The sequence below is a fragment of the Eretmochelys imbricata genome, chromosome 3 (genome assembly GCF_965152235.1).
Source record: "Eretmochelys imbricata isolate rEreImb1 chromosome 3, rEreImb1.hap1, whole genome shotgun sequence".
Taxonomy (NCBI): domain Eukaryota; kingdom Metazoa; phylum Chordata; order Testudines; family Cheloniidae; genus Eretmochelys; species Eretmochelys imbricata.
In genome coordinates, this window is record NC_135574.1 from 43,100,914 (window position 1) to 43,118,495 (window position 17,582).

General features: G+C 39.6%; 1 protein-coding gene across 1 annotated transcript in view; it reads right to left on the bottom strand.

Annotated features, from left to right (window-relative positions):
- CSMD1 (CUB and Sushi multiple domains 1) overlaps positions 1–17,582 on the bottom strand; it is a 1,692,034-nt gene that overhangs the window by 794,028 nt on the left and 880,424 nt on the right. Inside the window, exon 7 of the mRNA XM_077812120.1 lies at positions 3,788–3,865. Within this exon, the coding sequence (XP_077668246.1) occupies positions 3,788–3,865 (78 nt within the window). The remainder of the gene's footprint in view (positions 1–3,787; positions 3,866–17,582) is intronic.

Here is a 17,582-nt window from a genome sequence, read left to right on the forward strand (position 1 = left end):
TTCAGCTGTAAATCTGATGGCTGTTCACAATAAAAAGCTTATGGGATAAAAAATAGTGATTCTGGTATTAGCCAATTCCAAAATATATATCTATTTTTTAAATAGGTGAAAAAATATTTTTGATATATAGTGAATCATGCCTTAGAATGAAGTTAAATTTGCTTCAGTGGAGTTTAAGGAGACTTTCACTCTCATGAAAACATCTCTACATTCTGCATTTACTAATAACATTAAACACTTAGTGTAGAAAATGTTACCCAGTTGCACAGTAAATAAACAATTTTAAACACATGTCCCTTATGTCCACTGAGTGTTTAACAGTGTGTTAATATGTGTATAATTTTCAAAAATGACTAAGTGACTTAGGAAGACAAGGTGAGTGAAGTAATATCTTTTATTAGACCAACTTCTGTTGGTGAGAGAGACAAGCATTCAAGCCACACAGAGGTCTTCTTCAGATCAACATAGCAGTGGTGAGCTGGAGCCGGTTGTTAAATTTAGAAGCCCTTTTAGAACCGGTTGTCCCTCGCTGGACAACCGGTTCTAAAAGGGCTTCTAAATTTAACAACCGGCCAAAAGTGGAGCCTTAGGCGCCGACTCCGTGGGTACTCTGGGGCTGGAGCACACGGGGAAAATTTGGTGGGTGCAGCTCCCCTCCCTGCCCCAGCTCCCCTCCGCTCCACCTCTGCCACTGAGTTATGCTCTGCCCTGCTCTGCTTCTCCGCCCACCCCCCACCCCCGGCTTCCTGCAAATCAGCTGTTCACGCGGGAAGCCTGGGAGGGCTGAGAAGCAAGCGGCGGCTTCACACTCAGGCCCAAGGAGGCGGAGCGGAGGTGAGCTGGGGTGGGGGGGCACGAGGAAGGCAGCCAGCGCCGCAGCAGGTAACCGGGGGGAGGGCGCAGGGGAACCGCTCCCCGCCCACCTCTGCCTGGGCCTGAGCGTGAAGCCTCCGCCTGCTTCTCAGCCCTTCCCAGCTTCCCGTGCGAACAGCTGATTCGTGGGAAGCTGGGGTGGGGCAGAGAAGTAGAGCGGGGAGGCATGTTCAGGGGTGGAGGTAGAGGCAGAGCGGAGGTGAGCTGGAGCCGGGAACAGGGCGGGGAGTTGCCAGTGGGTGCTCTGCACCCACCAAATTTGCCACAGAGCACCATGGAGTCGGTGCCTAAGGCACCACTTTTGTTGTGATCAGTCGGGGGAGTGGCCGCTCCCCCTTCTCCCCTCCAGCTATGCTACCCCGCCCCTAGGAGCCAGAGGGACCTGCCAGATGCTTCCCGGGACTCCTCACCTCACCCCCCGGCAGATCCCTCTGGCTCTTAGGGGTGGGTCGGGGTGGGCACCCACTACGGTGGCCCACGAGACCCTCCTGCCTGGATCCGGGGGCAGTCAGGGGACAGGGGAGGGGGGTGGATGGGGCAGGGGTTCGGGGGGGGGGCACAAACCCCTCATGGGGTGAGGAGGGAACCGGTTATTAAGATTTTGGCAGCTCATCACTGAACATAGGTATGTGTGGCTCGAATGCTTGTCTCTCTCATCTCATCCATCTTGTCTCTCTAATATCCTGGGACTGATATGGGTACAACTACATGGCATACAAGGAGTTACTTAGGGTTCATCTACACTGCAAAAAAAAGAAAAGACTCATGGTCATGAGTCTCAGAGTCCAGGTCAAATGAGTAGGGCTCATGTTTTGACTGGGGCTCTGTAGCTATTCGGGCTTGGGCATGGACTGGAGTCTGGGCTCAGAAACCCAGTAAGGAGGGATGATCTCAGAGACCTGGCTCCAGCCTGAGGCCAAACATCTACAGTGCTATTTTTAGCCCCGTAGCAATAGTCCTAGTCAGTTGACCTGGCTCTGAGACTCATGGCTGTGAGTCCCGCCCCTTTTTTTTTTTCAGTGTTGATGAGCCCTAAGTAGATGAACCTTACATTGCTAGTTTTAGTCCCGTAGCACTACCCTGAGTCAGCTGACCTTGGCTGTGAGATTTGCTGATGTGTTTTCTTATTTTATTTATTTTTGCTGGGTAGAGAATTGTATCCCATATGGGGAGAAGTGATGGTTTATAACCTGGATATGTATCCATTATTTTCTAATTGAACTGTATCATGAAGCTCTGTGCTGATAGTACCTAGCACTGTGTTCCTAGCTGCATCGTTATTTACAGTGAATATTAATACTGAACAAAAGAAGTTACCTGTAAAAATTTGAGTGGGAGAGCTTAAGGAAAAAAAATCCATTTTTATTATTGTTTACCCTGTAATTTTATTGATAAATTTCACATTAGCAGCTTGTATGACTACTTTAATACTAACAACATTCTTTTTAGTTCTGTGTTGAAAAGTCAAGACATCATAAAAACCTCACAAGCAAAAAGAGAAAAAGAAAAAGAAAAAAACAATACCTTATTATATCTGAAAGTCAACAGCAGACTGCCTTATAAACATTTTTTCCAATAGCCTGCCTTACTTTGAATTCCTATAATTAAATGTGGTATCTGACAGGATATGCTTTGAGAGCATAAGCAGAGATCACACAACGCACAGCAGTACCTTATGAATAATGCAACAGCCACCCATTTGTATACACACACCAGAGACTGTGGATCAGCTATATTCAGCTAGACCTTGCACAAAAAGTTCCTCTTCTGTGTCATACCAGGAAAGCATGATCTTTAAAACAGACACTTTTATCAGTCATTTTTCGTTCAAGTGAGCACACCAAAAACACTTTGCACAAAAGGATGCACCGAAGAAACAAAGAATAGAATCATTTCCAATCTCTCCGTACTTCTAGAATTGCACACAACAAGCCAAATGCAGCCTTGGTTTTACTCCACTGATTTCAGTGCAATTACACCAAGGATTCATTTATTCATATGGGTTAATCATTATACAAACACTTATAACTAGTTGTGAGTGAACCTAGGAGTCCCCTCTGGAAGTTCTTAGGTCAGGGGACCCCTTGTATCCACAATTACATTGCAGATACTGTTGTGGTTGTTATTATAAACTTGGCCTGATTCATGGGGGCAACATCTCTCAGGCTATTACTCAGATTGTCAGGTATTCAGGTGAAGAGGAAGGCACAATTACTTAAAACAAAAATAAGTTGGTGGTCTCTAGTTACCAGACTTATCTTTCTCCGAGACTACACATTGGGAAGAAGTGTACAAGGGAAAATTATGTTGCTCCAGAATCCACTAGACACATAGAGAAGGGAAGGAGCTGCTGAGCCCCCCTGCCCCACCTCCCATCTTGCTGGCAACTTGGGGAAAGAGATTGGTAGGAATAGAAAGAGTTACTAACTCCCCTCCCCCTAACACATGAAGGGGAAGAAGCAGCCACTGAGACACACTGCATGCTGGTCACACATGGGTGGGGGTTTAAGAACTTCTGGGAGACTGAATTAACTAAGGCCAATGGAAGGGTTAAAAAGTGGAAAACCTCAACCCAGAATCCCAGCAGCCAGAAGGAAAAGTGCTGCCTTTCCCCACATCCCCCATTTCCCAACAAGCAGAGAGAGTAATGTAAATACTATGATCCTCATCCCCCAGTATTATCATTGGAGATATAAAATGAGTTACTAACAAATGAAAAGACAGTGCAGCTTTCATAATTGTTCCCCAGCATTTCAGGGCTTTGTTGTTTGTTTGTTTGGTCTCCCTAACAGTCTCTCTACCAATTTGTGTTTTTTAATGAGAATAACAATGTATACGATCATTCTAAAGATAATAATAATAATAATAATAATAATAATAATAATTAATAATAGTAACAACAACAACAACTTACAGACAGAATTTTTGTGGTTACTGTCTTTGTTGGGTAGCATCTTGACTCCTCTTGACTTCAATTCAATTGCTTTTTTAACTGTTCAAAGCAAGCAAACAAAGACCAAGAAAGTTTATTAAGACATATAGTAAACACACACTGCATCCACAATGCATGTACTAAATGAAAACAAAGCAATATGGAGTCCTACTATGAAATGGAATTTACAGTTACTTCTCAAATAACCCAATTTTCTTACTTTTTTTCCTGAAACCATAACAATTTAATTATGTATCAGAAGAAAGTTGAGAGCCTTAGCATTTATTAGCAGTAATAACAGGAATATTTTGACTTCAAACAGAATGTTTAAGTTTCATTAGAGCCAGAAAAAAGACAAAACTGTCCTAATGATATCATGCTCACAATGAATTTATGTTTTGTATTGTAGACGACAAAACTTAAAATAAAATTTAAAAAACCCTATTTTAATTGTACAATGTACTCCCAACAGCAAACTTTTCTCATTTTTTTATAAAAAATAGAATCAGACACATGCAAATATGCAACAAATCTACAAAATTTAAACCGAATGTGTCATAGTCCCACAAAAGTAATTGATTTACAAATAAACTTGAGTTTGCTCTATGTCAGAATGCTGAAGACAATCTTCAGATGACACCTTTCAAGAATGTTGTACATTCATTGAGAAGTCCTTCTTTATATTCAACCTTTAATCTTTTTCCTGGAACTTTGTATGTGATAGTTAATAGTTTTAAAGTTTGCACATTCATACTAAACACTCATCCTAAAGTTTACACATTCATATATATGAACCTCATCTTCAAATAATTCAAAATAGCAAAAGAAAAAAAAACCCTGCAAAAATGTATTTATATATTTTCTCACCATATTAACAAGTAAAACAGCAAAACTAAGATCAATTCTACTTTTCTGTTAATATATGGATCTATCAAATTGTACATTAGTTACAATATGTACATAATCGTATGAACATGTTAAGAGACAGAAGGCTAGGAACAGTATACTGGCACTTGCTTGTCATATAACAAAAGGGTGTATTAAGTTTGTTTCTCTACTACACTTCTTTGCTGCTCTTGCTTCCACAGGCACTAACTCCGTGGGTGCTCCAAAAAAATTAGTGGGTGCTTAGCACCCACCTGCAGCCAAGCTGTCCCCCTCCCACTAGCATCTCCTGCGCACTGGGAGCCCCACCGATCAACTCCTCCCCATCCCTCCCAGTGCCTCCTGTACGCCACAGAACAGCTGTTCAGCAACATGCAAGGAGGCGCTGGGAGGGAGGGAAGAGTGGGAATGGGCATGCTCCGGGGAAGGGGGTGTGAAGAGGTGGGGCGGGGGTGGAGCCTTGGAGGAACGGATGGAGTGGGAGCGGGGCTGGGGATAGGGTGGGGGTGGGGAAAGGCAGGGCAGGGTGGGACCTTGCAGAAGGGGTGGAGTGGGGGCGAGGCCAGGGGTGGACCAAGGGCAAAGAGGCAAGGCAGGGGTGGAGGCTTGGAGGAAGGGATGGAATTATGGCAGGCTTGAGGCGTGGTGGGGGGGGTCGAGCACAACCTGGATAGAGGGGAAGTAAGCGCCTACACTTGCTTCATCAAAATGTTGTTTGTAGTATTCTGGTTGTGTTGGCCCGAGGATATTAGAGAGACAAGGTGGATGAGGTAATATCTTCTATTGTTAACCCACAGATGACATGGCATTTTTATCTTCTCATTTTTCTGTGAGAGTTCATTCAAAAGCGTAGTGGTTGTTTTGTTTCATCTACCTACTAGTTGTTATTGGGGGCATTTAGTACACTGGTTGAGGTACAAAATATATTGTGATAGGTATGTATAAGACCCACGGATCTTGAAAGATGTGTTGGGGCAGGGTGATCATCAAAGCAGTGGAGATATGTCTACACATTTTGCATCTGTTGTTATGGCAGGGTCTGGAGTTGCTTTGAGTTGGTGTGTCTGTATCTCCAGAAGGTGACTGCTTTTCACAAAGCGATCACTCCATATCTGACCTCTCAGTTCTCATCCTCAAAGCATCCTGAACAACACCTTCAAAAGACAAGCCTTGGAGCTTAAGTTCATAACTTTCTTAGACACTAAAAATCATGTACTTAAGAAAGACACTGGATTTATGGTTTATTATAATAATCTGTACTTCACTAACCCCCTTTTTTGTCCTCTGACGGCAAAGGTGTCCACTTCATTTTGAATGGTCTCCTACAATATGTGTATATTTACTTATGCTACATGCTATTGCACCTTGTATTTAGCTGTGACATCTTGAGTACACTTCCGAGACCTGAAGAAGACTTCTGTGTTAGCTTGAAAGCTTGTCTCTTTCACCAATAGAAGTTGAACCAATAAAAGATATCACTGCACCCATCTTGTCTCTCCATGAAAATGTGGCAGCCTTCTCTGAAGTGTTGACATTCTTTGGGCAGGCACCATAGGAAGTGTATTGTGTGCTATATACGCTGTACCATACTAGATAGAAGCACATGCTTAAAACTCAGGAAATGTGTGTGAAAAGTCATAAAAGGAAAGTTAAATATCCTTTTACCCATATGGACTGAAATAAGTTTGACCCTGGGCTTAATTTGACGTGATCTTTATAACAATGAGAGTAATTTGTGCAAAAGCTGTATCCATCTAGAGACACTAAGGCTGCTATATAATTTACTCACAGTAAACAAAAGGATTTCTGTCAAAAATGTTATCATTTACACATATGCTGATGAGAAAATGGAGAAAAGAAATGAGCTGATTTTGTGGAAAGTTAGCTCAGAAGGGTTCTGGAAATATATGACATATTATTTAATTCTTAAAATTAAAGCACTTATATACTCTCTGCTTTTGTTTCCTTCAAACCATTGCGCAACCACAGTCTTTTACAATATATATTGTGAAGTATTTCAAAGGCAAAGTGATAGACAACAGAACAATTATGATAATGCTGGAAGCCACTGTTTGAGCTATCTAGTCTAATCTCCCCTGTGACAAGGAAGCAAGACTCTACACTGCACTTTCCATATATCATTTAATACCCACTTGAATGTCTCTGAGTTTGCAAAAGCCACATCGCTGGGCAAACTGTTCTACTGTCTGATTGTTCTTCCCATTGTAAAGATTTTCCTCATTTCCTAGTTTAATTTTTCATTTAATAGTAAAACAAAGACCAATGGGTTTCAATTAATATAAACAACACTTTTCTACCCACAACTTATCGTCTTTTAAGTATTTCTCATATCTAAGCTTTCTCATATCTCCTCTTAAACATTTATTTAGGCTAAGTGAATTGAATTCATTTCCCTTTCTCCGTAATTCACAATCTCCAGTCCTTGTAAGAGTTCAGTTCTCTGTCTTTGAACATTTTCCAACATCTATATTATAGTAGAGTCTAGCAAAATTTAGTACAGTAATCCAAATGCAATCTGAACAACTCAGTGTAAAGCCTAACTGCAACACTTCCTTTTATTACACATAAACTAAAATTAGATCCTAGCAAAAGGAAAATAATCACCTGACAACACTTATATGCACCTTACAAGCTAATATAGACAGGAATCTCCAAATTCATCTATAGACAGAAAAGGATCAAAGTGTAAAGAGGCTTTTGGGCCAGAAACCAGTGAAAGTAAATAGTGACAATAAAGGAAATTTCAAATTCACATAGCAGGTAGGTTCAGTGTTAATCTCTTACAGGGGTTTAAACTGAAAAGGCGTACAAGTAAATGTAAGTGTACAGCCCCAACAGGAAGAAAGTAAGAAAGAATCTTCAACCTTGCATTTCAGGGACTCCACTATCAAGATCTCTTCAAGTAAGGTAGCAGTCTTTTACCCACAGACAAAAGGAATAGGGGATACACATCTCTTTTCTTTCCTTAAATTCATCTCTAACAAACTTGCATCAAAATATGACTCAGAAATGCTTATTATTTACCCCAGCCAATTGATTGCACTAACCAAGCCATATAACCTTTCTTGTCCTGAAAATATACATACATTATTTTTTTTTCTAGAAAGTATTTGCTGAAGTATTGTTCTTCACAAGAGCATCAAACTGTAACTTACATTCAGTTTGTTTTCTGTCATTATCTCCAGATCACTCCTTACGATAGCTTTCTAAATAATACTTCCCTATCTTTTATCTAGGATGTGAATTATCATCAAAGGTATTTCATCCTTTATTTTAAACCTTGTCTCCCTTGGAATTGCCCAGTATCCCAATTTATCTAAATCACTTTAATTTTAATATGTCCAGTTCTGTGTTTTACTATACTTTAGTTTTGTACCAACCACACAGATCGATGCTCAATTAACCTTTCATGTTATTAATGAATATATTAAACAATATTAGTGTCAGTATTGAACAATGACCAACCCCACCTGACATTTCTCCTAATCAGCTGTAACATTACAGAAAATCACAGGGCAAAAAGGTTATCTATAAACCATTTGTTCACCATATCACACTGTTATTCACAAAATAACTGTAAAAGTAACTATAAATTTCCAGTATTTATAAATGTAGTACCATCCTGGAATCTCAACATGCCTCTATGTGATTTGCTGCCCTACAGGATGAATTATAATAATTATAATGCCTATCTCTTATATAGTGCTTTTATCCATAGGTCTCAAAGCTCTTTCAAAAAAGAGGTGAGCATAATTATCCCTATTTTACAAATAGGGAAACTGATGCATTAGGAAGGAAGTGACCTGCCCAAGATCACCCAACAAAACAGTAGCATAACCAAGATTTGAAGCCGATCTCCTGAATCCCAGCACAGTGCTCATTCCCCTAGGCCTCCATTAAATTCAAGAGAAAAAAATGGACAGCCCCAGTGGTGCAGAAAAGGGGGAAATTTAAAGTTCCATGACTATACTATGACCAGATTTCAAGAAACCCCATAGTAAATTAAGATAAAATAACATGCCGTTAGGGGACATTTCTTCTGTGCACCCATCAGTGAGTGGATGGCTTATGCCTTGGAACATGTGGGTCATAAGTATATCTATCTAAAGTCATTTAGATGTTGTCATTATCCACGTAAATGTCTAATCTTATTTTGAATTCTACTGTGCTCTTCCTTTCTGATAATTTGTGATAACTAGTTGTACAGATATAATGGATAAAAATGGATATTTTTGTAAGTTCTAAATTTCAATAAAGGTGCATTAATACATCTTGTATTATGAGAAAGGTAAGTAGGGTAAAAATATCAGCTTTCAGGTATGAACCACCTATTCTTTGGGACTTTTAAACTAACCTAAACAAAGCACCAGAAAATGAAATACAGGGAACAATTTTGTATGAACATGGGGTTGAATCAGAAGATTTATCTGAATCACTTATTCTTCCAAAACAAGTACTTTTGAAGCTCTCTCAGCACCCTAACAATATTTAAACGACTATGATCTTCAATAATAGAAATTCCTGAATATAAGTAAGATGCATCCAGATTCAGTTTTTGAAAATGAAAAGACAAACCCCCAAATTAAGAAAACTCACAAAATACGAAAACTACATACAAAAGTTCAGTCAACACATATGAAAATAAAACAAACCAAAAAAAAGAGTTGGGAGTGCAATATATTAATCTGCTCCTCTCAACATGTGACGTCATCCCGGGCACGTCATCGCAGCTACAGGGCTGCCCTGAAAGTGGCCCCTTGCCTTAGTTTCCTGTGTTGATATGTCAATAAACTCAGAAAGACCTCAAATAATACCACTCTTGGGATTTTGTTTTACTGGCTTTATTACATACAAAAAAACTTCCCCCTCTCCCACACAGCCTTAAGCTGAGCACAACCCCTTTTCCTTGGGGAATTGCTTCAAAACTCCCCTAGTCCCAAGATCTTCCCTGCAGGAATCACTCTCACTCTCTGCCACAGCTTCTTATTCCTGTTTCCTACTCTTCTCTGTCTCCTTATGAACACCAGCTACTCACCACCAGGCCCCATTGACAGCTGTTAATGAGGCCCATGTAAAAGCCCAGTCCACAGCCCCCACATCTGAGAAGAAACAGGAATGGTTTGAAGCAACTATATCTTCTATCAGCTAACAGGTTGGCTTAGAAAGACAACCCTCCTTTGTTTTTCCCTTACCACATGGGTTTCTGTCATTTTTTGTTCACATACATATCCACACACATTTTATATATAAATAATTGATTTCTACTTTCAAAAGGAAGGCCAGGAACCGTCAGGAATAATTAGAAGTATGGAATCAACTGGATATGATACCAAAATTTCTCCGAACCAGTCATCAAAATTAGTAGTTGTAATGGAAGATTTGATCAGAGGAACAGAAAGTCCAACTGGAACATACCCAAGCTCTGGTACTTGTTGAAACTACAACTGATCCATATGTCATTTCCATAAAATACCTTTGGATTGTTTTTATCATGAATAAAACAGGTCCCAGGCATTTTACATGTTGTCCAGGTACCCATTTCCCTCCACAACTGTCGTTGCGAGTCCAAACTAAGTCTCCTACTCGAAAAGAATGATGATGAGTTTCACATCCTCAATCAAGTTATGTAGCTTGGGATTTGGCTACATGTGAGGCAATATCAGGACACAGAAGGTCCCAAGAGGTATGCAAAGATCACTTCAAGAAGAGAGTTGCATGTAACTCCTGGGGTAGCAGCATGTGCTGTGTTTCTGTAGACGAGCAAGAAATTGTCCAGTTTCTGATGATTACTTGGAACAGACTAGTTAGCTTTAAAGGCATGCTTATGTGTTTAGCAGAATGCTTTGTACAGTCCATTTGTATCAGGATACTGTGGAGCAGAACAAATGTGCTGAATCGCAGTTGAAGCCAGGAACTTCTGAAATTCTTCAGAACAGAATTGAGGTGCATTGTCATTCACCAAGTGTACCATTAAACCAACTTGGCTAAACAAGGTATGAAGATGTCCAATGGTCATGGTAGCTATAGTAAAAGTTATTCTGAAAACTTCTGGCCATTCTGAATGGGCATCAGCTACGATCAAAAACATATAACCTTCTTATGGTCCAGCAAAGTCCACATGAATATATGTAACAAGGATTCTGAGGCCATGATCAAGGGTGCAGACATGCTGAATTTGCTGACATATAATATAGCACTTCACCTTTCTCTCAGTGTCTTTTTGATACCTGACCATGAGATATGGTACTGGGCTATGGCTTTCATCTATACAGTGCCAAAATGATCATCATGGAGAGCTTCCAAAATCTGAGATGCGACCGTGATTCACAAATAATTTACAACTGTAGTACCATTCCCTTCACAAGATAAAGCACATCATCATTAGTTGTTGATGTCTGTGCTAGTGATGGGTAACCTATCCATGAAACTGAGATAGAACACTTTGTCTAAAGTTTCTTTGGAATGATGGGAGCATGGACAGGGTAAACGTGACAGCCCATCAGCACTGAAGTGCTGAGTCCCTGTATTAAATTGAATATACAGGAATCAGCTGAAGTAGCAACATCCATCATTGAATAAGCACAGCACCTAAAAATGGAATTCCATGTTTCTGTCCAATAGTTGAAATTGATGGGCAATGATCCACCAGCAAGGTAAAATGTCTACTACTATACAGATATATATATGGAATTTCTGAATTCCAAATATAATGCTGAAAGCTTCTTGTTCTATTTTTTCTTGGGGTAGTGAGCATTCAGGAACTATGTGGACAAATTGGAGAAATTCCAGAGAAGAGCAACACAAATAAGTAAAGGTCTAGAAAACATGACCTATGAGGGAAGATTGAAAAAAATGGGTTTGTTTAGTCTGGAAAAGAGAAGACTGAGAGGGGACAGGATCACAGTTTTCAAGTACGTAAAAGGTTGTTACAAGGAGGAGGGTGAAGAATTGTTCTTCTTAACCTCTGAGGATAGAGCAAGAAGCAATGGGCTTAAATTGCAGCAAAGGAGGTTTAGGTTGGACATTAGGAAAAACTTCCTGTCAGGGTGGTTAAGCACTGGAATAAATTGCGTAGGGAGACTGTGGAATCTCCATCATTGGAGATATTTAAGAGCAGGTTAGATGTGTCAGGAATGGTCTAGATAATACTTAGTCCTGCCATGATTGCAGGGGACTGGACTAGATGACCTCTCAAGGTCCCATCTGAGTCTATAATTCATGATGCAAAGGCAATTGCTTCTCCATGCCATGAGGAAAAATGTGGGAAAGAACTGCACCACTCCAATATGTAAAATGACCCAGCCACTCACTTCGAGTAGAGAAACTGCTGAGCTTGAATTCATACGCAAACTAGATACCATTAACTTGGGTTTGAATAGAGACTGGGAGTGGCTGGGTCATTACACATATTGAATCTATTTCCTGAAGTTAAGTATCCTGACACCTTCTTGTCAACTGTCTAAATGGGCCATCTTGATTATCACTACAAAAGTTTTTTTCTCCTGCTGACAATAGCTCATCTTAACTAATTAGCCTCTCACAGTTTGTATGGTAACTTCCAACTTATCTGTATATATACATATCTTACTATATGTTCCATTCTATGCATCCAATGAATTGGGCTGTAGCCCATGAAAGCTTATGCTCTAATAAATTTGGTAGTCTCTAAGGTGCCACAAGTACTCCTGTTCTTTATACAATGTGTTTGTCCTTTGTTCACACATATTAGTATAAGATATAGGAGTATCAAAAAGTCAAACCCTGAATTCTATCTCAGGCTGACAAACAAGCCTATATGCTAACACTTGTGTGTAAGCACCATGCCAATGATTAGGGCTTTTAAACCATTAAAACTGATTTTAATTTAATAATGACGTATTCTGGAGATGTAAGGTTAATTAGCAGTATCTCCCGTTAAATCCAAAATAGTTGCTGGATAATATAAATCATGGAGAGGAGACATAAACTGATTAATATAAAACAAAGACATGGTGTGGTGTTTAATAAAACTATACCATTCTATACGATTGTCTGAAACCACTCTACAAGTAACTTTTTTGTTTAAAAGACGGTCTGAGATGTTAAGATACTATCTGAGTATCTGTTTTAAGCAACTATTCCAGTTACTGAATTTCATGGGGCAATCAAAATCACTTAACTAAACTAAACTAAACAAAGCACCAGAAAATGCAATACAGGGAATAATTCTGTATTTACATGGGGTTGAACCAAAAGACAAAGTCATTTTCCATCTCCAATTTATATGAATCACTTATTCTTCAAAAACAAGTATTTTTGCAGTACTCTAGCAATTAAAAGACTATGATCTTCTATAATAGAAATTCCTGAATATAAGTAAGATGCATCCAGATTCAGTTTTTGAATATGGAAAGACAAACCCGCAAATTAAGAAAACTCACAAAATACCAAAACAACATACAGAAGCTCAGTCAATGCTTATGAAAATAAAAGAAAAAGTTGGGAGCGCAATAATTTAATCTGCCCCTGTCAATACATGCGGTCCTCCCAGCCACCTCATCGCAGCCATAGGGCAGCTCTGAAAGTGGCCCCACACCTTAGTTTCCTGTGTTATGTCAATAAGCTCAGAAAGACCTCTGTCTGTTCAATAATACCCCTCCTGGGGATCAGGTTTTACTGGCTGCATTAAAGTAGACCCTCAGAGTTATGAAAACCTTGGAATGGAGGTTGTTTGTAGCTGTGAAACATTTGTAATTCTGAACAAAACACTATAATTGTTCTTGCAAAGTTTACAACTGAACATTGACTTAATACATCTTTGAAACTTTACTATGCAGAAGAAAAAAGCTACTTTTAACCATCTTAATTTAAATGAAACAAGCACAGAAACAGTTTCCTTACCTCATCAAATCTTTTTCTTAAACTTTCCCTTTTTTTTAGTAGCTTATGTTTAACATAGCACTGTACTGTATTTGCTTTTTGTTGTTATTGTCTCTAATCATTTGGATCATAGAATATCATGGTTGGAAGGGACCTCAGAAGGTCATCTAGTCCAACCCCCTGCTCAAAGCAGGAGCAATCCCAATTTTTGCCCCAGATCCCTAAATGGTCCCCTCAAGGATTGAACTCACAATCCTGGGTTTAGCAGGCCAATGTTCAAACCACTGAGCTATCCCTCCCCCAGAATTGCATGCTTCTGGTTCCAAATTAGGTGTGTGGTTGACTGGTCAGTTTGTAACTCTGAGGTTCATAACTCTGAGGTTCTACTGTACATACATTAAAATCTCCCCCTCTCCCTTCCACAGCCTTAAGCTGAGAACAACCCCTTCTCCCTGGGGTACTGCCACTCATAAATTGTCTCATTTTACTATCATAAACTAAACCAGATGCGCCAACTTTTCAACAAACTTCCCTTCACCTTCTATAAACTATTTGTATTACCCATAATAATTAGACAGAATCCATCTATTAACTATGGGAATAATAAATATCTGTTTCAACTTGCCTAGGAAACAGCATCCGCACGGTAAGCAGCTCTCTTTCTTAAAAGAGAAGTAATGTCTCCAGTAGAGACACACTCTTGAATTTCCTGCTTTGTTTTTAATATTTCTTTTGCAGAATAAATGACTTATTAGTAACTTTGATACAAAATTACTCAAGATAGTTAAGTACAACACTGATTGCAAAGAGTTAAATTGGGTGACTGGGCAACAAAATGGCAGATGAAAATCAATGTTGATCAGTCCAATAGAGTCTGGAAAGCATAATCCCATCTATACATACAAAATGATGGGGTCTGCATTAGCTCTAACCACTCAAGAAAGACATATTGGAGTCATCATGGATAGTTTGCTGAAAACATCTGCTCAATGCACAGCAGCAGTCAAAAAAGCTAATAGAATGTTAAGAACCATTAGGAAAGAGACAGATAGTAAGACAGAAAAATCATAATGCCACTATATAAATCCATGGTACACCCACACCTTGAATACTGGGTGTATTTCTGGCTGCCCCATATAGAATTGGAAAAGGGACAGAAAAAGCAATAAAAATGATTAGGTGTACGGAAAAGCTTCAATAGGAGTTGAGATTAAAAAGACTGGGAGTGTTCAGCTTTGAAAAAAGATGACTCAGGGGCAATATGATAGACAGGACAATCATGAATGTTGTGGGTAAAGTGAATAGGGACGTGTTATTTACCCTTTCAGATAACATCAGAACTATGGGTCACTGTGACAGGGTGCTGGGCAAGAACTGTTGAGTCAGCCCTCTGTCAGGATAGCTTCCATTAAAGGAAGTAAATGGGAGCTGCTGAGAGAAAACCAGCTGCCCGCCCAGTTAGCCTAGGGCGATATAAAAGGCTGGGAGGAAGGAAGCCCGAGAAGGGGAATGAGAGAGTGGAAGCAGTGTGATAACTCTTCCCTCCTGGCTGCAAACACTAGAACCCAAGCTGTGTATGGTTAAAAGGTGGTGGGAGCAAAACCTGTAAATAAATGACACCAGTGATTACTGAACCCCAGGGTCTCCAAGTGACTTTGTCCCCTGCTACAGTCACCTAATGAAATTAATAAGCAGCAGTTTTAAAACAAACCAAAGGAAATATTTCTTCACACAACACACAGCCAGACTGTGGAACTCATTGCCTAGGGATGTTGTGAGGGCCAAAAGAATAGCTGGTTCAAAAAAGAATTAGATAAAATCATGGAGGATAGGTCTATCAATGGCAATTAGCCAAGATGGTCTGGAATGCAACCCCATGCAAATGTCTGACTTCCAGAAGCTGGGACGGGACGATGGGGGAAGGATCAGTTGATAATTGCCATATTCTGTTCGCTGCCCCTGAAGCATCTGGCACTGTCCACTGTCAGAAGATAGGATACTGGGCTAGATGGACCATTGGTCAGATCCAGTATGGCCATTTGTATGTTCTTTTGTTATGTTCTTATAATGTGAGCACGCATTGCTAAAGGCTTACTCTGCCTCCTCTGTGTGACAAAGAGTGGTGTCACATCCCTGAATTCATATAATGGGAACCAATTATTCATAATTCACTTTATCTGTTTTTTGTTTCTCAGGACTATGGGCCAGATTCATGACTATTCTCTGGCTACTTTGTGCTGCTCCAGTGATGCAACGCAGCTCTAAATCCAGTTTAACCAGCCTGTTAAACTAGGTTTACAGGTGCTTTGAATCACTGAAGCAGCACAAAGCAGCCAGAGGATAGCTAGGATTGTTGCCTTATAACTGTAGTTTTGAGATAACATTTCTTGGCACTTAGTGTCCCAACCCATGAAGAAAACACCCTTTCTTGCCCACAAAATGTACAGCCAGCACCTATAACCTCTCAAGATTTTGCCTTTTGGAAACAAAGGGCGAGATTCTATTTTCCTTCTTGATGCTGAGCTTCACAAGCAGACTCATAATAGGCCACTCAATGTGAGTATGATTAGTAGGATTAGACAAAAATGACTAAAACTGTAACAGAAACAGATGCTATTCCAATAAAAGCTATTACCTCACTTGCCTTGTCTCTTGAAACTGTAATACCATTTTAATTTAAACTTTTACCTTTGAGAAATAATTCACAAATAAAATATGTTAAATCACTCAGATTTGCTGTGTGAAGGTGGATCCTTGCTTCTGCATACAGCCCCACTTATGTCAATGGGGCCCCAACATTCCACAGTTGCAGGAGTGGGGTCCTGTTTTATAGATCTTCAGTATCGGGCAAAGAGGGAAAATACTTCCCTCATATGTTTGAATATGCAACTCCATAGGAGCCAAACATATTTATTTAAGAACAGAATTTTGCCCATAGGTTCTAATTTGGGGCATGTGAATAGCTGATCATACTAGATGCACTAAGCTCATCTAGTGGTATTCATATATTAAAACTAAATTTCAAATGAGGAATTCTTTGCTAATATATTTCCTCTGTATATTGCATTGGTTGAGACACTGCTAGAATACTGCATCCAGTTCTGATGTGCACATTTCAAAAAGGATGATGAAGAATAGGAGAAGGCTCAGAGGAAAGCCAGAAGAATTATTTAAAGGCTGTAAAACATACCTTACAGTGTAAGACTTAAGAAGGTCAATCTATTTAGATTATTGGAAAGAATGATAAGAGCTGACTTGATCATGGTCAGACTAGGTGATTTCAGTGGTACTGTCTGGCCTTAAAATCTATTAATCAGTCTGAACCATTACCGATTACAGAAAATAGCCCTAATACCGCTTTTTTTTCCCCCGGTGAATCCATAGCAACTTTTGTTTGAACTTCAAGGGATTTATTTTATACTTAAAGCAGTATAAATGAAAGCAGAATTCTTGTGTTTAGTCAAAATGAGCCTAATGGAATTACTTACATGCTCCTAAAAATTGAATCTTTCTAGTGTGGCTTTTTAAAAGACACAAAACATTTACTAAATGCAACTTTTTTTCCTGGTTTTGTTGGGTTTTGAAAAGTGAGTGAGAAAGGGTCAGACAATGGTTTCTCCTTCAGTTTGGAGCAATATGTTTTCAACACTTCCCATTTGACTTCCCTTAAATGTGTACCTCCTCCTATATTGGCCAGATGGGGTAATGGATATTTTCTATTTTTAAAGTACCAGGTAATTCATAGGAGCAGCATTCTTCAAAATGGTAGAAGTGAAAAGTTGCTTATTCTTCTATGAATTACTTGATACTTGAATAAAAATGGAAAATATCCCCTCTCTCCCCCCACATATGAATGCATGCACACGCACACACATACACAGTCATGTTATGGAAGCTGGTTACAATGTGAGTGTTTCCTAAGCTAGCTACAAACAAGGTTTGAGATGCAGGGGTATTTTTATTCTCGACATTCTTGTTTTAAAGGGTTGTTCTAATCTGAAAATTTCTCTAC